Below are 24924 nucleotides of genomic sequence, written 5' to 3' on the forward strand. Positions count from 1 at the left end.
GCGGTGAGCCGTGGATTCCCCTGCCGACCTAAGCCATCCCTACCCGGGCAGCGCTCAGCCAATTGTGCGCCGCCCCCTAGGAACTCTCGGTCACGGTCAGCTGTGACATAGCCTGGATTCGAACCAGCGATCTCCAGGCTATAGGGCACATCCTACGAGGAGCGCCTTTACTGGATGCGCCACTCGGGAGCCCCTAGCTGAAGATAGTTCTTAATGACTTTCGCTGTATGTTTGGGGTTGTTGTCATGCTGCAGAATAAATTTGGGGCCTCCCTGATGGTATTGCATGATGGATAAGTATCTGCCTGTACTTCTCAGCATTGAGGAGACCATTAATTCTGACCAAATCCCCAACTCCATTTGCAGAAATGCAGCCCCAAACTTGCAAGGAACCTCCACCATGCTTCACTGTTGCCTGCAGACACTCATTCGTGTACCGCTCTCCAGCCCTTCGGCGAACAAACTGCCTTCTGCTACAGCCAAATATTTCAGATTTTGACTCATCAGTCCAGAGCACCTGCTGCCATTTTTCTGCACCCCAGTTCCTGTGTTTTCGTGCATAGTTGAGTCGCTTGGCCTTGTTTCCACATCGGAGGTATGGCTTTTTGGCCGCAAGTCTTCCATGAAGGCCACTTCTGACCAGACTTCTCCGGACAGTAGATGGGTGTACCAGGGTCCCACTGTTTTCTGCCAATTCTGAGCTGATGGCACTGCTGGACATCTTCCAATTGCGAAGGGAAGTAAGCATGATGTGTCTTTTCATCTGCTGCAGTAAGTTTCCTTGGCCGACCACTGCGTCTACGGTCCTCAACGTTGCCCGTTTCTTTGTGCTTCTTCAAAAGAGCTTGGACAGCACATCTGGAAACCCCTGTCTGCCTTGAAATTTCTGCCTGGGAAAGACCTTGCTGATGCAGTATAACTACCTTGTGTCTTGTTGCTGTGCTCAGTCTTGCCATGGTGTATGAGTTTTGACAGTAAACTGTCTTCAGCAACCTCACCTTGTTAGCTGAGTTTGGCTGTTCCTCACCCAGTTTTATTCCTCCTACACAGCTGTTTCTGTTTCAGTTAATGATTATATTTCAACCTACATATTGAATTGATGATCATTAGCACCTGTTTGGTATAATTGTTTAATCATACACCTGACTATATGCCTACAAAATCCCTGACTTTGTGCAAGTGTACCAAGAAGAATTGAAGCTGTTTTGAAGGCAAAGGGTGGTCACACCAAATATGGATTTGATTTAGATTTTTCTTCTGTTGACTCACTTTGCATTTTGTTAATTGATAAATATAATCTATTAACATGTCTATTTTTGAAAGCATTCTTACTTTACAGCATTTTTTCACACCTGCCTAAAACTTTTGCACAGTACTGTGTGTGTGTGTATATATATATATATATATATATATATATATATATATATATATATATATATATATATAATTTTTTTTTTGTTTTTACAAATTATTTTGTATTTATTTATTTGTTATTTATTTTAATAGTCTTTGGGATAAATTAAGTGCTCCATAAAGGTTGCTGTATGGTTATATGTGGTGACAGCAGGACTCTTGATCCATTGATTGGTTAATCCATATTCATTTTTTTCATAATGATGTTATAATAATAAATATATAAGCTTAACAGCAGATACCTGGTGAGTGCTTGACTTTTTACGACATTCTGTTAATCCATATACTAAAAAGAAATTTTGTTCTAAAGTTTGACAAATACATTGATGAGAAATCATTGCCATTGTCTTTGATTTACCATGAAATACTTTTTAAACCAATGTTTCTTTTCAATACTACTGATCTACTGAGTATGGGCAGCCAGAGACAGAACCCACGCAAACTGCCTCTCCAGTGTGCCTCAACACTGTCCTGAAGGTAAAAGATGGGTGAAGGAGATTCTGTAGGATATTACATTTAACCATGTAACATACGCCCGGGGTTTTGGACAAATACAATGAGCTGTCAACTTGGGTAAAGATAATGTATTTGTGGCCCTGTATAAGATATATCCCATTTGGGAAAACAGGGTTATGAGTGCATGTTTCAGGGCATTATTCCTGTGTTTCAGGTGTCTGATGGAGCTGGAATTCAGACCAGAAAAGCAACCACTTCTCTACCTGCAGTGCAAGCTATAAGCAGCACTTCCACTTATCAGAGGAGGCTCACTACCTGCAAAACAGAGCTACAGCATCTGGTCCAGCAGAAGAGGGAGCAATGTAACGCAGAACGAATGGCCAAGCAAATGATGGAGAGTGCTGAGTGGGAGACCAAGCCTCCTCCTCCAGGTAATCCTATGCAAACATTTTTGTACAAAAGCTAAGATGTGTTTAGCTAGATACCAAAAAAATTATAGTAATGGTACCAATTTTACAGAAATGAATGCTCTCTTTTGCAGGATGGCATCCGAAAGGCTTATTGGTTGCACACTTGCATGAGCACAAGTCAGCTGTGAACCGCATCCGCGTATCTGACGAGCATTCCATTTTCGCAACTTGCTCCAATGATGGAACCGTGAAAATCTGGGACAGCCAAAAAATGGAAGGAAAGACCACCACCACAAGGTATATAATCTGGGTCCTATTGATGTCCTTTGGCAACCTTTTTGCAGCTTTACAAAGCACACCACAAAAGGCGATTAGCCTACTTTCATGTCATATTTAAGATTTTATCATTAGAATTAGAAAATAATCTCTGTGGAGTTTTACATTTGTTTTGTAATGGACAAAATATTTGTATTGGCACTTTTCATAGTACATTCAACATATGCCTAGCAGCGATTCAGAAGTTTATTGTTGTTGGCTTAATTGTACATTTCCATTGGGGGATTAAAGTTTTATGTGGCTAACAAAGTAATTCCATCTTAACTGTCGAGTACTTCTGTTTTGTTGTACTTTAAAGCATGATATCTGGCACTGTACTAGGTTCTCAAAGGCATGCTGAGATGAAAGATCTAGAATGTCTAACATACTCTCTAAAGCAATATTTCCCTCCATTAAGCTCTCTTACCTCCCCCCTCCTTATTGTTTTTACAGGTCGGTTTTGACCTACTCCCGTGTTGGAGGACATGTCAAAACACTGACGTTCTGCCAAGGCTCTCATTACTTGGCTGTTGCTTCAGATAATGGATCTATCCAACTCTTGGCAATTGAATCAAACAAGCCACCCAAATCTCCGAAAGTCCATCCATTTCAAACAAGGTATCTTCATTAATCTTTTTACTTTTTTGTTTTTATTGTCAACTCAGAAGGCTGTGTGGTTAATGGACAGTTGTCAAAATAGCTGTGTCAAAATAGCTATTGGTGTAATTTTAAGAAAATATTCTTAGCAAATGTACAGACGATGTTTATTGAGGACTATGCCAAAAACAAAAATATAATAAATATTAAATAGATTTTACTGCACAATCATTAATGATAATGGGGTATTAAAAAAGAGCCTTCCATTTTAACTGCAGTGTTACTTTGAACTATTGTAGAACCCAGGGTTTTCAATTAGTTTTAAGGTATGTGGCACTTACAAGATAGTAGGGGGCATCGATCAAATTGCCACCTGGATAGGAGTCCATGGCTCTTTTTCCTGTAAATAAATAGCTACTTATACATATTAAATGTATAAAACATTTCTTAGGCTCTCAAAATGAAAAGTGTAAATAGCATTTTAATCTGATAGATTTTGTGTTAAATAACAATACCACTTGGTTGGCTTTCAGTCTGGATAACAGTGCGGATCGGTTTGATGAGTACTGGACAGAGTTCCTAAAGCTATATAAATAATGCCCTACTTGTAGCAATGTATTGCTCCTTTAGATAATCTTTTGTTAGGCTGCAAAATAAAATGAAAGTAAAAACAATTACTGTACATCTTGTCTGTATAGTGGATTAAGATCCATGTTCTTCTTTTGGCATTTTTACTGTCTGTTTTATTTGTTCCCAAATCTGTTGTATTGTAAGAGAACTGTGCCCAATATTGGAGATGTGGATTATTTTGGGATAAAAAAAGTAGTAAAAATTAGTAGTTTTTTTTTCCCCACATTAGACATGGTCAGAATTATATGTCCATGGATCACATAACTAATACATATTTTCAGCAAATCTTAGTCCAGCACTACTTCAAGAATACTTTTGTTTGAATAAAATTAAGGAACTGTTCAATCTACTGCTGTGGTTAACAACATACTGTAAAAAAACCTTGTATAAGTCAATTTTCTAGGCATTTTTGCGGGGCCCTTAAAAGGGGGGAGCGACTAATATACCAGTGCGACGTATGCATCTGTGTCTCTAATATTAAACTACTGTACCAGTACCACAATGGGATTACTACAGCCACAGTTATGGCTCACACAAACTTAACTGTCAACAACCCGGTTATTTTTTCAGGATCTACGGCATTCAGGTCATGTTGCTGGGTAGAATGTGTCATTTTGAATGTTGAACGCAAGCTTTTAGACTTGACTGACTTCCTCTCGAGCCCGGATGCGCGAACGTGGAGAAAATAAAAATAGTTGTTAAAGTTATCAATCTTCGGAATATGAAAACGTCACAGCTACACTGCTTCCCTGTTCTGTCCATCTCTATGAATTTTCTTATTCCCACCCTCCCGAGCCATTGATTTGTCAACATTCAGAATTAACCTGCCCCTGGGATCTGTATCAAACAGCTATTTGTTAGAAAGTTCAGTAAACTTGTCAAGTCTTCCGTTTATTGTAACTGCAGTGCAATTTTATATGATGCAGGTGTTTCTGAGACTGAATAAAGTAGGACAGTCAGACAAAAAACGAAAATGCGACACAACAGGTTTGGTACAGTACAGTATATGAAAACCAAATCTTCCAGTCTCAGTATCCAGAGAATCCAGATTTGTGTGTCTCAAGACTTGTGTCTTAACACCTCTGGATACAGCGGTTCGAATCCCAGTGAGGTTTTTTTTTTTTTTTTTTTTTTTTTTTAAATAATTGATTGAAAGAAAAGTGATATCTGTTGAAAAACTGCAAAGTTAGCATAAGGGACTAGCCATAAATATGTGATCTCTTATGTATAAACTGTACTTCACATCTCCACCCCATACTACTTTTTATGTATACTATATTGTTACCATTGTGTGGGGGTGTTTGGAAAACAACCAAGAATGTACATGTGAAATAAACTTAAATGATGTTCTCTAGGTTCTTAGACCAGAAGGATGATGGCTGTGTGGTGGATTTGCACCATTTCAGCTCTGGAGCTCAGTCTGTGCTGGCTTACGCAACAGTAAATGGTTCTCTCATTGGCTGGGACCTCCGGTCATCAACTAATGCCTGGACACTGAAACATGACCTGAGACTAGGCCTCATTACATCATTTGCAGTGGACATACATCAGTGCTGGTTATGTGTTGGTAAGATATTAATTTAATATCTTTTTCTGCCTGTACAGCATGAAATTAATTTTTAAAACCCCAGTTAGCAGTTCTTTTTAGCCCTATCAAGTTGTTGCAACATTATCATTATTTGTTATAATTATTTTACAAAATGTACTTTTTTGTTATTGTTACAGGTACTAGCAATGGCACAATGGCTTGCTGGGATATGAGGTTTCAGCTACCAATCTCCAATCATTCTCACCCTGCAAGAGCTCGCATCAGGCGTCTTCTTATGCATCCTCTGTACCAGTCCTCAGTAATTGCAGGTAAACAAGGGTTCTAGTTGTACAATGCTCCCTCGCTATAAGGCTCTTGGTTGTAATGCTCCTACAGCAGGTCCCCCAATTCCCTATACTATTGATTCATGCAATATTTCTACAGAAAATACAGTACTGGTGTAGTTCTGAACTGAAGAAAAGCTGTGCTGGCTTTACACAGACATCTTAATTCAGCATTCGTTTTATAACTAAATAAATATTAGGCCTATTACGTAGTTATCCTAATGTATTTACTTTTTTTTTGCTGCGAGATGAGATGCTGCTTTCTCTGGAAGACAAGCCGCTTCAGCCCCGCTCCAGCAGCCGAACCTGGGACGAGCCCATTCCCTCTTCCCCTCTCCCGACCCGCTCTCCTTCTCGCACTTGGTTTGCGTGTCTGTTGGTTCGAACTGAACTCCCGACCGCCGCTTAGCCAGGCTATTTATAGTTTAAAAACTGCTAATTAAAGTGATCTATGAGTGGGAATATGTATTATAGAGAGGGAGTTATTTAGTATTTTAGTCAGATGTGTGTTGTTATGTGTCCCGCGGCGCCCCCCACCCCCTCCCCCGTTAATAACACCCTTCGGTTATAACGCTCGTATTGTGTGTCCCCCTGAGACCCACATTATAGGGAGGGAGCACTGTATTCAGTCATGTAGTATTGTGTTCTTTAGACCTGACAAGTTTTAATAAACCCCTTCACTTATTGTGTTGTAAGCTTTTTCCCCAGTTGGGTATAATACAATAGAGTTGACAAAAAAACTGGATGTTTTAATGATCTACTTCAGTGATCTGTTGGACCACATTTTGTCATTTATATACACTTTGTATGCAAAACGTGAATAATGGTAATTACCATACCTATGAAATGCAGCTAGTTCAATTGATTGTAGGCATTTCTAGAATAAACTAATTTGCATTCAGTGAGTAGTACATTGTTATCGGTTAATTAGCATATTGAACTCTGATTGTATCGTTATTGCTGAATACATAAGTTTTGTTTTCTAGCTGTGCAAGGAAATAATGAGGTGTCCATGTGGGACATGGAAACTGGAGACAGGAAGTTCACATTGTGGGCGAGCTCAGCTCCTCCTCTCTCTGAAATGCAGGTTTGTGTTTATTTTGATGTTTTGTAATGTATGCAGGAAAATTACTCGTAATTCCATGTGGCATTTTCTGATTATTTACAGTAATATAGGACATTTGCGTTGTATTTCCGAGAAGTTTTTATTATTATTATTATTATTATTATTATTTATTTATTTATTTATTTATTTATTTATTTATTTTTAAATAAGAATAGAAGTTATGAAAATGTGAATTGTGTGTAATTGCAACTTCTATATAATAGCAGCTCTTTTAATGAATGCCTTCCTTCCCATCTCTGGTTGTTTCCAGCCATCTCCCCATAGTGTCCATGGAATATACTGCAGTCCTGCTGATGGTAACCCTTTACTACTGACTGCTGGGTCTGACATGAGAATAAGGTAACCTGGAACATAACCAGTATCTCTTAACCACTTGCGGTCCTATGTCGGACCTGGTCCGACATTGCAATTTTCCCTTTCCGGTCCAATGTCGGACCCTGTCCGACATCATCAAAAAGACGCAAAAAATAGGTCTCTAGTCTTTTTTTTCTCTGGAAAAAGCTGAGAAAACCGTTCAATGGACGAGTGAGATCGATAGGAGCCGAGAGAAGCTGAAAAAAAAAGGGGTGTATCTCATGAATACAGATAGCCCCGGCATCACATAGATAACACAGACATTATTATTATTATTATGATTATTATTATTATTATTATTTATTTCTTAGCAGACGTCCTTATCCAGGGCGACATACAATCGTAAGCAAATACATTTCAAGTGTTACAGTACAAGTAATAATACAATAAGAGCAAGATAAATACAATGACTTTGGTTCAAGCAAGTACAAGTGTGACAAAATACAATTCAATAATACAGCAGATAACAGTGATAGTTACATCAGGATATGATTAACTACAAAATACTACAGATTAAACACTTGGCAGATTACAGTACTCTGAAGTACAGGATTAAATGCAGTAAAATAGGGGGCAGATAAGAGCAAATAAAGCACATTTAAGGAACGGTGATAGTGTCCCAGGGGAAAAACAGAGGAGGTCTACAGGTGCTGTCTGAAGAGGTGAGTCTTAAGGAGGCGCCGGAATGTGGTCAGGGACTGGGCGGTCCTGACATCTGTAGGAAGGTCATCACCCTCACTCCGCAGTGGTGGAGAGAAGGACCGGGCTCTGGAGGCAGGGGAGCGTAGAGGAGGTAGAGCCAGTCTTCTAGTGCAGGCGGAGCGGAGAGGTCAAGTGGGGGTGTAGGGAGAGATGAGGGTCTGGAGGTAGCTGGGTGCAGTCTGGTCAAGGCATCTGTAGGCTAGTACAAGAGTCTTGAACTGGATGCGAGCGGTGATCGGGAGCCAGTGGAGTGAGCGGAGCAGTGGAGTTGCGTGGGAGAAGCGAGGCAGAGAGAACACCAGGCGGGCAGCGGAGTTCTGGATGAGCTGGAGCGGACGGGTGGCGGACGCAGGGAGGCCAGCCAGGAGGGAGTTGCAGTAGTCTAGGCGGGAGAGTACCAAGGCCTGGACCAGGAGCTGGGTGGCGTTGTTGGTGAGGAAGGGTCGGATTCTTCGGATGTTGCTCAGGAAGAATCGGCAAGTGCGTGCCAGAGTGGAGATGTGCTGGGAATAAGAGAGGCAGGGGTCCAGGGTGACTCAGAGGTTCTCAGCGGAGGAAGAGGGAGAGAGTGTGGTAGATTCCAGAGGAACAGAGATAGAGAGATCAGAGGAGGGGGAGGAGGAGGGAAAGAAAAGGAGGTCAGATTTAGAGAGGTTGAGTTTGAGATGATGTGAGTGCATCCAGGAGGAGATAGCAGACAGACAGGTAGAGATACGGGAGGAGATGGTGGAGTCAGAGGTGGGGAAGGAGAGGAAAATCTGAGCATCATCAGCATAGAAATGGTATGAGAAACCATAGGATGCGATGAGGGGGCCCAGGGAGCGGGTGTAGAGAGAGAACAGGAGAGGACCCAAGACTGACCCTTGGGGGACTCCTGTTAAGAGAGGGTGAGGTGTGGAGGTTGCTCCACGCCAGGTTACCTGGTAAGTGCGGTTGGAGAGGTAGGAGGAGAACCAGGTCAGAGCAGTGCCAGAGATCCCCAGGTCAGCGAGAGATGATAGTAGAATAGAGTGATCAACAGTGTCAAAGGCAGAAGAGAGGTCGAGGAGAATTAGGACAGAGGAGAGAGAGGCAGCTCGGGCAGACTTAAGTGAGTTGGTAACAGACAGGAGGGCGGTTTCAGTGGAGTGAGCAGAGCGGAAGCCAGATTGGAGAGGGTCGAGCAGAGAGTGGTTGGACAGGAAAGCAGAAAGCTGGCGGTGTACAGTCCGCTCGAGGGTTTTGGAGAGGAAGGGTAGGAGGGAGACAGGACGGTAGCTCTGGAGGGAGGTGGGGTCGAGGGTAGGTTTTTTGACGAGGGGAGTGATAGAGGCTTTTTTGAAGGCAGAGGGAAAGAGACCAGAAAGGAGAGAGGTGTTGAGAAGGGAGGAGATGAAGGGAAGTAGAGCAGGAGCAGCAGCTTGAAAGAGGTGAGTGGGGAGGGGGTCCAGGGCACACGTGGTGGGTTTGTGACCCTGGAGCAGGGAGGAGAGGTCAGAGTCTGAGAGGGGCGAGAAGGTGGAGAAGGAGGGTGTGTTAGTAGGGGATGCAGTGGGTGTAGGGGTTGGAGCAGGAGGGGGTGCGGGGGAGGGAGAGGTGTTAAAGAGTTTGCGGATATCTCAGATTTTATAAGAGAAGAAGGAGGCAAAGTCATCAGGGGAGATAGAGGAGGGGGGAGGAGGAGGAGGGGGGAGGATTTAGGAGGGAGGAGAAGGTAGAGAATAGTTTACGTGGGTTGTTAGTGGAGGCTTGGATTACAGATTGGAAACGTACATTTAGCAGAGGAGAGAGTAGAGGAGAAGGAGGAGAGGAGAGTGCGGTAAAGGTCTAGGGCAGCAGGGAGTTTGGTTCTCTTCCATTTCTTTTCAGCAGATCACAGTGTGATTCTTGCTGAGCAGAGCGCAGAGGAGAGCCAGGGATGGGGAGGGGAAGGGCAAGCAGGTCAGGAGGTGAGGGGACAGAGGGAGTCGAGGGAGGAGGTGAGGGAGGAGAAGAGGGTGGAGGTAGCAGAGTCTACGGAGAGTTGTGAAAAGGAGTCGATAGGAGGGAGGTGAGAGAGAGCAGTGGAGGCAAGGACAGAGGGGGAGAGAGAGCGGAGGTTACGGCGAGAGGTAACAGTGGGGGTAGGAGGAGCAGGGAGAGAGGGGAGAGACAGAGAAAAAGAGATGAAATAGTGATCAGAGAGGTCCAGGGGGGTGACAGAGAGGGTGGAGGGGCAGCAGGCCCTGGAGAAGGTGAGGTCCAGTTGACGGCCAGCTTTGTGGGTAGGAGGGGATGGAGAGAGACAGAAGTCGAAGGAGTGAAGGAGAGGGAGGAATCCAGCAGAGTGGCTGGGGTTGGAGAGATGGATGTTGAAGTCACCTAACAGGACAGTTGGGGTAGACAGAGAGGTGAGGGAGGAGAGTAGATAGTCGAGTTCATCCAGAAAGTGAGCGAGAGGCCCAGGGGGGCGGTACAGTACAATTAGCAGGAGTTGACAGGGAGAGGTTAGTTGGACTGCATGAAATTCAAAGGTATTAACAGAGAGTGAGGAAAGATCAGAGGGGACAGAAAAGAGTAAGGAGGGAGAGAGGAGAAGACCCGTCCCACCTCCCCGTCCAGTGAGACGCGGGGTATGGGACAGGACGTAGAGAGAGGACAGGGCAGCAGGAGTTACAGTGTTATCAGGGGACAGCCAGGTTTCAGTGAGAGCAAGGAAATCGAGAGAGAGGTGGGAGGCAAAGGCAGAAGAGTGACAGTTCCAGAGTGCACTAGAGAGTGTGCGGGAGGGGGGGGAGAGGCAGAGGGATGAGGTTAGAGTGGTTGGAGGAGCAGCAGCGGAGAGAGGGCAGAGGATGAGGGCGAGAGGACAGAACAGGGCATAAACAAACAAGATAGCTGCTTCTGCATCCAGCGCTCAAAGAATATCACAGACATTTGCAGAGCTTTTTTTAGATGTTATAGTAATAAAATAATGACTTGGATCACATTATTGAGGAGTTTGGTGATAAAACGAGTGATCAGGAGAGGATTTATCGGTATACACTTCTATCAAGAGGGATGTGAAAAAAACAGCGAACGAGGGGTGGGGCGGGGCTGGAGATGCAGTACTGAGTGTCCTGTTGATATGCAGTGCCTTTTAAACCTGTTTTACTGTGAAAAAAAATACTTTTAAACAGCACGTCTAAAATAAACTGCATTGAACAAAAAGCATTGATATATCTTTCATCAGAGTCCCATCTATGATATAGCTATACAGTAATATATAAATACATTATTAAAATAATCTGTTAATAATATGTTGTTCTACAAAACTATTTGTTTATTCTTGTCTCTCCCACAGAGATCCCAGAAAATGAATTAGAGCTTGCCATGTTCATGACTCATTGCAGTCTAACATATAACCCAGCTTTTCCACCCCTGTAGTGCAAATATTTAATACACATTTCATGATGACCCTCAGCCATGGGAAGCAAAGATTTGTTATTTAGACTCATGTAACTTTGTATCAGGATATAAATTGGCTTAGCTTGCTTTGAAGTACTGTGTCTTCAACAGAATATTGTCTTTCTAAAGGTTCACAAATGTATTAACATCCCATTAAAATGTATCATTTCAAAGAGCCAGATAAGTCAGCAATGTTTAAAAATGTAATGTGAGCTGGATAATAAGACAGTGAAGCACTTCCCAGTAGTATAACATTTAACATGTAGATTTATTACGTGTCTAAATACTTTACTGGATGGAGTTTATAAACTTGGAAACTGTGCATGAATGATGCCTGGGCATCTGACCCAAATTTTGTGTAATATGGTCCATTTACTGCACCTAAGGAGCCAATGTAATTATGTTATCTGAAACAAAACATTGAGAATGTGAAAAAACGCTAAGTTAGCAAATGTGCCCAGCCATTTAAAGTGGAGATATCAAAAACACAAGCCAAGTTTCAAGAAACCATTGGGGCAACCTGGCTGATCCCACCCTGATCAGAAAGAACGAGTGCCCCTCCCAGGTGCTACACATGTTCAGCAGCAATCTGCCACATAAATTAAAGTGTATTTTTTTTTAAAATAAATATAATAATTGATTCAGCATAATGCAGTTGACATATCCAAATTCGATCATGATTTCATATTATTTCATCAACAGTATACCACAAATACATACAATAGAAACTATCAACATTGAAAATATTTTGACAATGTAATTGACATATCTGACTTAACGCAGGGGTGGAGCGGTGAGCTGAGCCTAAAAATAATTGTATATACCAAATTGGGAGAAAATATTAAAATAATTTTACTAAATTAAAACAAAACAAAAAACCATTTCGGTATATTTCGTATTACTGAGCGAAGATGTTGACTTTTTGCCAGTTTTGCCAGTAACAAATTCCAATCCGTTGGTTTACTGAATACAGTAGTTTGCAAGGTGCTTACCTTTAGATATTTCTAAGTCTAAAAAGTATATTCTGTCTAGATCAGATTTATATTTAAATTTTAAATGACTATTTGCGGAATTAATATAATCCACAAAGTAATCAATTGAGTCTTTGATCCTGACCATATTAATAAGACATCATCAATGAACCTAAACCATTAATTAAGAGGGTGGAATAACCTCATTGAGTCTGGAATTTAAATAGAAAGTGACAGCATGGTGAAATGGTGCTTTTGGCTGATTTACTTTTGCTGTGCCAATACCCTAAAAACACATAAACTATCCTTGCTGTATTGAAAGTCTGGCAGTTCTCGCTCTTCGCTGATAACTTGGCGCGAGGAACTACCGTTCCTCTCAATTGCTATGCTATAACGAAACTGATTTAAATATTCACAGTTTAAAACAGATACACAGACATTTTGTGAAAGACATTAAAACATGGGAGCACTGTAGAAGGTTAAAAGCCTACATTGTACAGCAATGCCAAAATAACAGTAAGCAGGGTTATTTGCTGGAATGACCCAGTACTGTAATGTATTGTGGCAAAGTGGTGAATGGATACAGATGTGTGCAGTGCAGAACGGATACAAAATACACAGACAATGATTTCCAGGTGCAAGGGTGTTTATTGTTTTTACAATGTCCAGAGCCTTAGGGCAAATACCTGTAAATAATAAATGTTGGAAGTGATACAGCGGCGTGTATCACTTTGTTTGTAATCCTCGGGTTTGACCAGAAACCAGTAACAAAAAGTCCTGTTCTTTCCTCACCCACACGTAACACAGAACACAAAACAGTGTTAATTTAGTGCGTGAAACTAGTGCTCGTGGTGAAAAGACAGTTCGTTGTGAAACAGAGTAGTGCTGGTGTCCGGATTTGTTGCTGGCCTGCGGCTGCAGCTCCGGATAGTGTTAATAGTTTTTAGAAAGAAAACAAACAGTTTTTACTAGACAAAACAAACAAACACAACATTCACGTTTTATTATCACAGCGGTCTCCTAGGTTGTTCTAACCATTACAAAGGAACAGATTACTTTTGCTATGTCCCCTATTTATATCCTCGCTCATGACCCCTAGGTTAACGAGCGCATCTTCTCCTCCAATCCTCGGATGCCATGCCATTTACCATCTGGGTCATTGAGTTTGGATACCATAGCTCCTCCCCTTTCCTAAATGACTGACTTCCACCTACCCTACGGAATAAATTGTAGTGACATTTAGTTAAGGGTACTCTGTTCCTTTTACACAGTGCCCTCACAGGTCGAGAGGGAGATCAAACACCAAGAATCATTCAATCTCTGTCCCATGTATATAATATGAATATGGCCAAATATCTATATCTAATGTAGAGGGCTAAAAATAAGCAGTGATAGTAATTTACAAGTGTGTCTTTATTTCTTTGCAGGTTTTGGGACCTTGCCTACCCAGAGAGGTCTTATATTGTTGCAGGGGGAGCCAATGATGCCCTTCATTGCCCATCTGTATTCTATAACCGGAAGATCATTGAAGGAACAGAGGTTGTACAGGTGTGAAAGATTTATGAATTTGTTTGAATCTGTTCTAAAAACATTCGTGTGACACTATAACCCTAATAATATAGTAAAGGTTGCCATTAAGGGACAGCCAGATTACAAAACTATCTTAACCCTTTGCGGTCCGACATTGCAATTATTCCTATCCGGTCCAATGTCATCATCAAAAAGACCCAAAAAAGACCCCATGGTCGTTTTTTCTCCGAAAAAAGCCGAGAAAACCATTCAATGGCCGAGCGGGAGCGACAGGAGCCAAGACAAGCCGAAAAAATAAATAAAAAGGGCGTATCTCATGAATAGTCATACTTGCCCCTGGCATCAGATAACGGGGGCCATAAGGAAACAAGCTGGCTGCTACTGCATCAGCACTCCGAGAATATGACGGACATTTGCAGAGCTTTTTTGAGATCTTATAATAATAAAATAATGACTTGGATCGCATTATTGAGGCGTTTGGTGATACAAAAGAGTGATCAGGAGATGATTGATCGGTAAGTACGACTATTATTATTATTATTATTATTATTATTATTATTATTATTATTATTTATTTCTTAGCATACGTGAAAGCTATAGTGAACGAAAGGGTGGGGCGGGGCTGGAAGTGCCTAGTGAGTGCTTTGTTGATATGCAGGGCCTTTTAAACCCGTTTGACTGTGGAAAAAAATATTTTTAAACAGCACGTCTAAAATTAACTGCGTGTGTGAAAATAAATTGGACCTGACGCGCCTGACACGCACTTAATAAATGGACTGCAAAGGGTTAAATATATACATGAAGTTTGTTGAGGAAAATGTCTTGTTCACATCAGCAAACTCAGGGTTTCCGAATGTTGCTCTACAGGGTAGCTAATTGTTAGCTACAGTACAGGAAGTAAAGCCTCCATAAAACAAAGGTTTTGTAAAATTTACAAAGGTTTAGCTGAAAACATTTTGTTTTCTAACTTTTATCCTAATTGTGCACACTGGTATTTAAAAAAAAAAAAAAAAAACATAAAAATAATCACTGCGTCCTTTTTTGTCTCAGGAAATTCACAGCAAACAGAAAAGTGGTTCAACGGAAGATGTTCCCCGTAGAGGGCCTGAATCCCTGCCAGTGGGTCATCATGATATCATAACAGATATTGCTACTTTCCAAACAACCCAAGGATTTATAGTAACTGCCTCCAGAGATGGGATTGTGAAAGTGTGGAAATAAAGTCTAATGCACTGAAGTCAAGTGTAATGCATTTCAGAATATTCTGCTGTAACATAATATAAAGAATTCCACTGTTTCTTTAGAACCACTAGGGGTAACATGCATTTACTGTATCTTAATACATAGTCAGGGTAAAACGCAAGTATGCAATTTTGCTCCTGTACTCAGTAAAAAAATATGTAATCTATCTTCGCTTTCTGTAAACAATATGTATATGTAAGCTATGACAATAACATATTAATTTGTATAATTTTTATTGTTAAACAACTTAAGCCCTTTTTGGTGTGTGCTTAGTTTAGGGATACTGTATGTCTAAATTAAATAAGACTACAAACAATAAATAAAAGTTACTACAGTCTTTAATTTGTGCAGTGCAAATTAAACATTTATTTAAAGTCATAGTAGTACAGTTCCTTGAATATGTTAGAGATAATGTTTGAGGTTTATAATAAACTGTTTCAAACCCTTTAACCCTTTCAGTCCTGAATTATTTTTGTTGAGCTGAATGTGAAATTCAGTTATATAATTCAAAAGGGAACTCCTTTGTTGAATATACGTGAGAACAGGACCAAGACATTTTTTTACAAATATTTTGGTAAATTGAACTTAAGTCCTGTCAGTACTTTAAGTTAACATATGTTGCCAAGGTCCTGTTAGGACTGAAAGGGTTAAATACCTTTCATGAGTTTTCTAAATCCTTAGAATGTTACTAAGCAGTTAGGTTGCTCTGTTTCAGGATAACAAGGTTTTTTGTTTTTTTTTCTAAAAACATTAACAGGCACACAATTGTACAGTAAACACAATTGTAAACCTTTGTTTTTCTGTACCTCTGTAATGTGGAACATTTAAACACTGGACTAACAGTTAAAAACACCAAAAAAGGTGACAGGCTTTTAATATTGAAAATGAAGACCTTACAAAATGTGGAAACAGTGCCTCCTAATGTCCATGATGATTTACTAAAGCCCCTTTCACACTGGCATGCTCTACCCGGGTAGGAACCTACCTGGGTCAGGACCTGGTGTCCTGCGGGTCAGCTACGCTTTTTCACACTGCTTTTGATAAAGCAGGGTTGACCTGGGTGACAAACGCAAGTACGCAATGCATGTAGCAATGGCCCGGAAGCAGCTTGTTACGGACGCTTCCATTCAAGCTTCTCTGGATTGAACCATTGGCCCAAATGTTGATTAGAGCATGTTTCTTCATCCCTGCTGCAATCTGGCTCATGGTGTGTCTCAAGCAACAGAGAAATGGCTAAACATTAACCTTCCTTGCGGAAGTGAAACCTTCACACAGGCGTGGCTGTTTGTTATTGCGACGGCTTACAAATGGCCATCATGCATTTTGTCTCGCTCAACCCGGGTCAAAGCGTGTTCACCCACATCCTGATGTGGGTCGCTGGGACCAGGGTACGACCCAGATACGTGGTTTCACACTAGGAGTAGGAGTGCCAGTGTGAAAGGGGCTTTATTTTCATGGAGATCCAAAAAATAGCTCAATTTCAGTTGACTTTAACAGTAATAACATGTTATCTATCAATAGTTCAACTCATACCTCCTTGTGTGTTATTGCTTACATATTGTAAAATACAGAAGTAAAAAAGTGGCCACATCTGAAACATCTGTTTTTAATCATCATGTCTTAATAATCTATATAAGCAGTTATTATTGAGTGATTTGGTAGGCTATAGAAAAATACATTAAAAATGTATTTTCGTTCCATATGGCTAACTTTCATCCAAAAATATATAGTCTTGTTAACTATGTAGTGTAGACACCTAAATAAAGAATATTTGTTTATACATGCTTAAAAAAATAAGAAGGTAATAGTCTTGTGTAAACAGTAATCATTGTAGGTTTGTCTTGGTACCAATATCTTCAACCACTCAAGTTTTTTGTGGCAATTCTATTAAAAAAAAAAAAAAATTGTCACATAAGGGAGTTTTTATTCCAACTTCTAAAAGCAAATACCAGTTATTATAAAATAATACAAATCTGGTAGCAAATGCAGTAGAGCAGAGGTCAGCAATTAAATGGGCCAAATGACCCGTGGGCAGCTGCCCCCCCCCCCCCCACCTGTATCACGTCTATCACACCTGGTGTTCTAAAGCTGATTGCAGAACGAAAGTGCCATTTTTCTCATTAAATTTGTCATAACGCAATGAAGCATATAAAATAAAAATGTATGCCACTTTTGAATTTTGTTTGATGTTATTATGCGTTCCGGTCTATGAAGGAAAGTGCCCTTTCTCATTGAACTTGAAATTATCATACGAGGATTCCAGTACCATAGCAAGGCATAAATTTATCATCGCAATCAGCAAGTACTGTACTTTGGCATCAGTATTGCAAAACACTTAATTTTCTGCTTACTCGCAAGAAATATATGAAGGTCATACAGGGAATCCCCCATGACAGCCCCCTTGCGGTAATATTAAAATGAAGTTCCGCTCTCACGCAGCCCTTGATACAACCCTGCCAGGAGGCATCCGTGGGCCAGACGACACCTGTCCGGCCCACAGGCCGCGGTTTACAGACCACTGCAGTAGAGGATAAAACATGAACATTCATGGAATACTGTTACTCCATGAACCTATCTAGAGTATTCTGTTTATATAACATGTGTAATGTATGTAAAATAAAGCATATTTAAACCAACTGAATTTGGAGAATGACTTTCCTTAGATCAAGCTCTGCATTTGCTTAGCATGGCATGATTTGGAGCAATGCATTTTGCCTGCTCATTCTGTCGTTGGGTTTGAATGAATGCAAAATGAGATCTGTTAAGCAAATACTCACTCAGCATCGCTAAATATAAAAAAGTTATTTATCGCTAGACCTCTCAACACTTGTTGTATATATAATCTGTCTCGCATTCATTCAAATCCAATGAACAGAAACAGTATGTACTTTGCGTTGTTGCATATTGCACCTTGTTGTGCTAAGCAGATGTGGAGCTTGACATGTGACAAGTAATTCCTCGAATTCTGATGTTCAGTTTAGGGTTAGACTTTCTTTTCCATAGTCTGAACTTGCAATACAGCCATCTTCATTCGTAAAATAACCAGCACCTGATAAAAGTTCATGAGGTATCCTTTATATCTATGCTATATGCTTATGACTCAAGTATGCACACTTACCTTTGGAAGCACATTCCTGAAGACACTCATGTTTAGTATTGAACCGGTTTTCATTACCAGCACAGCCTCCATACAAGAATGGGGCACACACACGAGTGTTTTTATTGTAAAACCACCTTATCTTCTGTAATCCTCTGCAAAGGTTACCAAGATCCCTTTTCAGAAAACATTGAAATTCTGTGAAAGTTAGATGAGATGCATCTCTTAAAAACTGTTGGTACGGGAAGAGAATTACCAGTACAGTGAAACCAATATCTTCCAGGGGGCGTAAAATTGATTTAATCAGACAATCAAATCATGAAAACACCAGAATATGATAATACAATCATAGTAACTTGTAAATGTAGTCAGTAATGTACAGTTAATGCCAGCATGTTAGCAAATTTTCTTAAGAAATCAAAACATAATTTGATGTGTTTTTGGAAAGCTACCTGCTGGTGACTAAAATTATTGATTGGTGAAGGGGTGAAGGAAAATAGATGGAAAATAAAATGCAATAAACTACATTTACTCACACCTCTCTTGTGAAAATACAAAAGTTCCTATGGTAGAATATATAGCTCTAAATAGCTGCTATATTTTGCAAAATGAGTAAATTATGGAATTTGGTGTTTTGATTGATTAAGAGGGACTTCCTGATTTTAAATGTAATCATATTACATTGCAACTTATTCGGTATACTTACTTATAGACAGGTTTGTCAATTCTGTTTCTTCATTTTCTTTGAAATTCATTGTAGTCATCACTTCAACATTCTTTGTTTCCCAATCCTTATATTCAGCAGAAAGTGTACTGTTCAATAAATAAGGAAGACACGAGAATGCTGAGTGCTCATTTGTATGTAGCAAAGTTTTTGCTGATGACAGAACTTGAGTTACAATACGTTTTGCTTGACAACTTGCATAGCAACCCTTTGGCCCTTTAAGACAGTATGGCACCAGATCAGTTTTCAATTTGCTACAGCATGTACTTCATTCAAAAATGCACATATAAGACCATCATAGCACATATAAGTGCACAAAAGATAAGATCAAGGAATTATTTAATTAGCTATTAGCGTTTTCTTTACTTTTAGAATAAAGATTACCATTAGATTTAAATGCAGACAATTATCAGTATGAACACACTTTCTCTAGTTGATATGGCTCAATGGATTTAGGATGTTCTAAAAAAAGAGCACTTTACTGATTCGATCCCATTCTGTTAGTCTCTTCCATTGGTAAAGGTTTCGGAAAGTCTACCTTTCTGGTGTGGACATGGGCACTTCATCACCTTGTTGCTTTTGCTGCAAATTCAAACTTTCGCACTTCCTCTGAAGGATTTTAGGAGGGTAATTGTTGATTTTTTCTGCAAAATAAAGTATATATGTGATTATCTTAGACTTAAATATATAAAGAAAAACACATTAAAATCACCTTAATACGAATGAGCTGAGAAACCAAACTAGGCTATTAATTAACGTAGTACCGTAATTCACAACAAGAAAAGCTGCCTTTTGAATTCACAACAGAGATGACATATTTGTAAGGAAAGGAGCAAAGGATAAAAGAAAGGCAAGACAAATAATTGCAGATTATTATTATCACAACAGGTTCTATATTAAAATCACACTGTCAGATTGTTATTGATTGGCACTGAGTGATTTCTATGTTTTGTGTTGAGTAATTATGACATTTTACCCCATTTAATTAATACCAAACAACTTAAAACATCTCAAAAGAAAGTACTCCTAAAATCTGAGTATCTGCCACCCCTATTGTAGCCCAATACATGTCAAGCCCATTAAATTATATTATTTGTGCACAGTGTTTTACTTTATATAATTTTCTTGAAATGTAGGTTCTTACTACTTCTTACTTTAATTTATACAATACATCTCACAATAGTTCTGATATATTTTAATAATTAACGCTGTTGAGAATACCAGAGTACCACATCTAATAGTAGATATACTGATGTTGAGAATTACACTCACTTGCCACCAGGCTGAAGAAAGCATGCGTAAACTTCAGTGCATAATCCATATCCAGGTCAAGAACTTTTCCAAGCTGACATGAGTGGTGACTAAAAGGAAAACTTGCAAGCTGTTCCAACTCAGTGTCATTGATAGGACCACCAAAGGTCAATGTAAAAATAGTAAATCCTTGACACTTAGCGTTCAGTGCTATTTCAGCCAGCTTCCTCTTGTCCCAAAAACTAGTGTCTCCTCCAAGTATGGTAAATATAACTTTAGTGCTCCTGGCTTTTGACAACTTTGAAAACAAATTGTTAATGGTCCACTCCACAGCATGTCCAACTCCAGAATCGCTTTGTAGTTGGTACAAGGATTCCTTGATGTGTCTCTTCATTTGTTTCTTACTGCTGTAGGTAACAAAATCAAACTCCAGATTGACAGGGTTTTGTTCTTCTCTCTGGGTATAACCTGAGGAAGCATGCTGGACAAGAGCCACCCGAGCCCCAGGATCCGAGGTTCTCGGCTTGTTGGTAATTACAAACTGATCCAATACTGAGTGAAGAAACTCCTTGGACCTTTCAAAGTCATCGCTGCTCATGGTGCGTGAGCTGTCAAGAAGAAAGGCCACATCCATGTCCATCTGTACAGGAGAAGGCCGGGTCTTTATTTTGTGACAAGATGGGTTTGGATTGCAAGTATCTAGAAGTAGAAGAAAATAAGTGTAATAAGCCTTACTGTATTTTCAATATCTTTACCAGCTTTATTTCTTTAACATGAAATGTAACACATAATATACAAAACACTGTGCTTAAGACACACATTTAAGTTCTAGTTTGATAAACCACTTGAACCGTGCTTTCTTCACTGTACAGTATACTGTATCCAGAATGTCCTTGATGTTAATAATAACACTTACTGTGTTATATAAGGAATAAAGTATACCACAGAAATTGGCTTGCAAAGTAATTTATTTATGTCACTTAAATGTGATAACATAAGTGGAAAACATGCTTACAGGGATTAGTTTCAAATGTGTGTGCTTGCATTCCAATCCAGTGGTACACTTCTGAAATTCAGGACAGACCTGTGTTTTGGTAGTTCAAACAATACTGCTTAAGAACGATTGAGAACGAGCTTAGTCAAGAAATGCCAGTTACCGATCTACCTCTGCCTGACTTATTTGAACAGCTTACAACTTAGTAGGCAATCTATCACCGGCCTCAATCTAAAAAAGTCGGTTGAAAAGAAGCCACAACATGGTTCGAAATAATCTGCGTCGATGCATAGTCTTTTGAAAATGAAAATAAAGATCCGCCAGGTAAAATAATCCCTGAATTCTTTTTTTTTTTAATATAAAAAATGTACACATTTTATTGATATTTATTTTTAAAAATATACTTGTAGTAGAAACAGAATACTGAATGATTGTATTCGCCTTATGGGGATGTCTTTACATAAACCACGAGTCACGGACATCCTCCTACGGCTCATAAAAGCTGTATACCACGAATTATCACTCAGTATCCTCTATATCGGGGGTCTCCAATCCTGGTCCTGGAGGGCAGGTGTCCCTTCTGGTTTTTGTTCCAACTGTTCCCTAAATTACTTAATTAGAAGCTTAATTGGTCCAATTAAGTAATTTAGGGTACAGTTGGAACAAAAACCAGGAGGGATACCGGCCCTCCAGGACCAGGATTGGAAACCCATGCTCTATATATTTTGTTGTGTACAATGTAATAGCAAGCCTATAAATTCCTGTAGCTTACACAGATGCACATTTGTATCATATATACTGTATACTGATGCACAATGAAAACACAGCAATCTAAGTTTTACATTAATAGCTCATTGGGCACATACATAATGTTATTTGCATTTTAAATATTGAGCAGATAGGCTTGTTGATTGTTTGAGTAGTATTGTTCCTTGTCGAGGTCTTGCCATGGTCAGCTTTTTCTCCTGACCTGTGGGACCAAATTGTCAGTGCCATCCACAGGAGACGACCACGACCAGCCAACCTTCGCCAGTTGGCTGCAGCTGCACAGGAAGAGTGGCGGAACATCCCACAGCAGTCTATCCAGAGGCTGATCAGGTCTATGCGTCAACGCTGCCAGGATTGTGTTAATGCTCAGGGAGGTCATACCCGATACTAACTTTGTAATGTTTTCATTTTGACAGTGGGACACCGTTCATACTGAAAACTTATCATGATTCTTTGATCTGTATTTTTGTTCACATTTTCTGTGATTTTGTTTGATATCTGTGTTTAAAATATTTGATTAAATCCATTAGACCTGAGTGTTGCGTTTCTTTTGTGCATCAGTATATATATACACACATACACCATTGTTATTATTCTTAGACCATTTAATTAAATCAACTTACCATAACAAAGTACACACAGTTTAAGGTTCTCCAACATATTTTTGGGATCCTCTTCAGTTGAGATATTGATGAATTGAAACCTTCCAGTGTCATCAATCTTTTAGCAACCAAAACAATAAATTATTTGTAATTTGTTTCTACAAACAAGGTGATCTGTTTAAAAAAAAAAAAAACAACTCCCCCTCCATTTATTATAATCTCCAAGTTCTATAACTCCATTATGAAGCTATGTAAATGGTGTTCCTAGTTTAAATACAATATTAAGGTCTGTACCCAAGGCTGAAGTGCCTTATTATAACATTGAAGTCAAGCATATTTGTTTCGAAAGGGACTTGGAAAGTACTGGTCTTATTGTAATTGTTAAATAATAATAAGAAATGTGTTTTAAAAAACACACACAAAATATTTATACCACATACAAGTTTCTCAAAATAACGCCTTACCGCAAATGCACGCTTTATATTTGGAAGGTCCTGGAAAGCAATGACCACGGGTGTGATGTCTACGGCACTGAACTCCAGTGCAGCTGTACTGATGGAAACAGCATCCTGGGATGGTCCATCAGCAAAAATGATGGCCACTTTCCTCACCAGGGCGCCCTTACGAATTCGTTTGAAACTATTTCTTGCCACAAACTTCATTGCAGCACCAATATTTCGTCTATCTGTGGTCCTTTCTAGAGGAATTTCCTTAACACTCTTCAAAAGCTGCTTCTTATTGTGATGGTCATTGAACCGGATTACATATTTGGTGGTGTAGCTGTAGGACACAAGTGACACACGTGTTCCAGTCGGACAGTTGCTTTCGCTGAATGACAAATCTCCTAGAATACTGAGAACCATTTCCTTCATTCTGGTAAACGATTGGGTGTCTACTTCAGCAGACATGTCCAAAGCAAACACCAGCTCTGTTGGATACACTGGACATTCACGTGCTCCTAATACAACAGAAGGAATACAATAATGTAAACTATACAAATATATAAAGTATTGTACATGTTTATTGGTATTATTTTACCATTCTTGCCTGATAAAATGGTACACTAAGCCATCTAAATGTTATTGATACATAACAAACTGAAAATATGCATGACTACTGTACATAATAATAATAATAATAATAATAATAATAATAATAATAAAGCCTTTTGTCATAAGTCATCCTCAGGTATTTCACAGTAAAACTATAAAAATAAAGCATCACCATGTTGGAACCCTTTACAATGAAGCAAAATTAAAGAGAAAAAAAAAACAGCACAACTAAACCAATCCTGCCCAGTCTTGACTCCTCCCCATACATCAGACTTAAATGCTACAAGCCACAGTATACAAATATGTTTTTAGTCTGGACTTGCTTTGCTTTGTAAGTGGTAACCTATCTGAAAGTTCCATCTGTCTCAAGGGGTGTATTTACCAGCTTATCATGCCTTTGATGGAATCTGGCTCAAGTAACAAAAGGGAAATCAGTTTTTAGTTACTTTTTTGGTTTTTATATCCAATGTGAACAGCTTCTAGTCCAGAAGCTAGGGCCCCAGAATGGGGATGAAGCTGTCCCAAAAGAGTGTAAACTCTATCATGTCTAGCTGTACTCAACTAAGGTGTGTTGAATCAATTTTTAATGTATAGTAGACAGCCAGTCAGAGGGTGTGATTTATGCCAGCTACGATCATGCTCAATATAGAGATATAGGTTTGTTTACACTGATGACCTTCTGCTAATTCCACATACAGTAGCCCGTTGCGTATCTGACTGCGGTGGGACCAGACTATGGGCGGATATGTAAAAAGTCTGCTAAATGAATCCTGTTTTAAATACCATTATACACAACTGTAACAATTACTATATTCACACTATTATTGCTTTGATTCAGCTTTTATAAGGGAGCTCCCCTAAATCCTTTATTTAGAAAGATACAGGCTATTAACGCTTGTGACAGGTTAGCTGTCTGCCGAGTGCGTGTGTACATTCGCTACTGAGTGACAAGATCGAGACACAGGCTGAAGTTGATACGCCCAGCAGGTGAACAGGATTTATTTACATATCAACACACCGAACAGCTCACGTGACACTACCAACAATGGCAGCGCACAAAGCACATACAACACAGTGTACGAAAACTTTGCTTGGCGAATTTCGGCTTCTTTAGCCCAGTTGGCTTTGGTTTTGCAGCAGCCCTGCCCTGCCACAGTGCTGTATACACTTACACTAGTGCTGGGTATTTTACACAGTGGCAAAATGCATAGGTTTACAAAAAAAAAAACCTTTCAACTGTAAACACAACTCACTTTTGCTTTCCTGTAGCCATTTGGATTAGCGCTGTGATGTTGCTGAATAGATTGATGGTGGCAGATAAACGGTTAGGACGGATATGTATGGAAGGCCATCCGGGTCAAAAACGCATTACTAGTACATTTGGACCAATCAGAATACATGAAATAGTATGTGT

At 39.7% G+C, this 24924-nt stretch overlaps 2 protein-coding genes across 2 annotated transcripts in view; one reads left to right on the forward strand and one right to left on the reverse strand.

Moving 5' to 3' along the window:
* Positions 1-15472, forward strand: part of pik3r4 (phosphoinositide-3-kinase, regulatory subunit 4) — a 35162-nt gene extending 19690 nt beyond the window's left edge. The window contains exons 12-20 of the mRNA XM_033998903.3: positions 2083-2299; positions 2410-2575; positions 3047-3211; positions 5176-5387; positions 5546-5677; positions 6679-6779; positions 7069-7157; positions 13678-13798; positions 14831-15472. Coding sequence (XP_033854794.1) covers positions 2083-2299; positions 2410-2575; positions 3047-3211; positions 5176-5387; positions 5546-5677; positions 6679-6779; positions 7069-7157; positions 13678-13798; positions 14831-15001 — 1374 coding nt within the window. The 3' untranslated portion in view covers positions 15002-15472. The remainder of the gene's footprint in view (positions 1-2082; positions 2300-2409; positions 2576-3046; positions 3212-5175; positions 5388-5545; positions 5678-6678; positions 6780-7068; positions 7158-13677; positions 13799-14830) is intronic.
* A 1166-nt stretch (positions 15473-16638) lies between these two features.
* LOC117399611 (collagen alpha-6(VI) chain-like) overlaps positions 16639-24924 on the reverse strand; it is a 68254-nt gene continuing 59968 nt past the window's right edge. Inside the window, exons 34-40 of the mRNA XM_033998901.3 lie at positions 22923-23416; positions 22480-22576; positions 20116-20793; positions 19382-19487; positions 18826-18932; positions 18141-18317; positions 16639-16906 (exon numbers count right to left, since the gene is read on the reverse strand). Of these exons, the coding sequence (XP_033854792.3) occupies positions 16887-16906; positions 18141-18317; positions 18826-18932; positions 19382-19487; positions 20116-20793; positions 22480-22576; positions 22923-23416 (1679 nt within the window). The 3' untranslated portion in view covers positions 16639-16886. The remainder of the gene's footprint in view (positions 16907-18140; positions 18318-18825; positions 18933-19381; positions 19488-20115; positions 20794-22479; positions 22577-22922; positions 23417-24924) is intronic.

The sequence above is a fragment of the Acipenser ruthenus genome, chromosome 4 (genome assembly GCF_902713425.1).
Source record: "Acipenser ruthenus chromosome 4, fAciRut3.2 maternal haplotype, whole genome shotgun sequence".
NCBI classification, from domain to species: Eukaryota; Metazoa; Chordata; class Actinopteri; order Acipenseriformes; family Acipenseridae; genus Acipenser; species Acipenser ruthenus.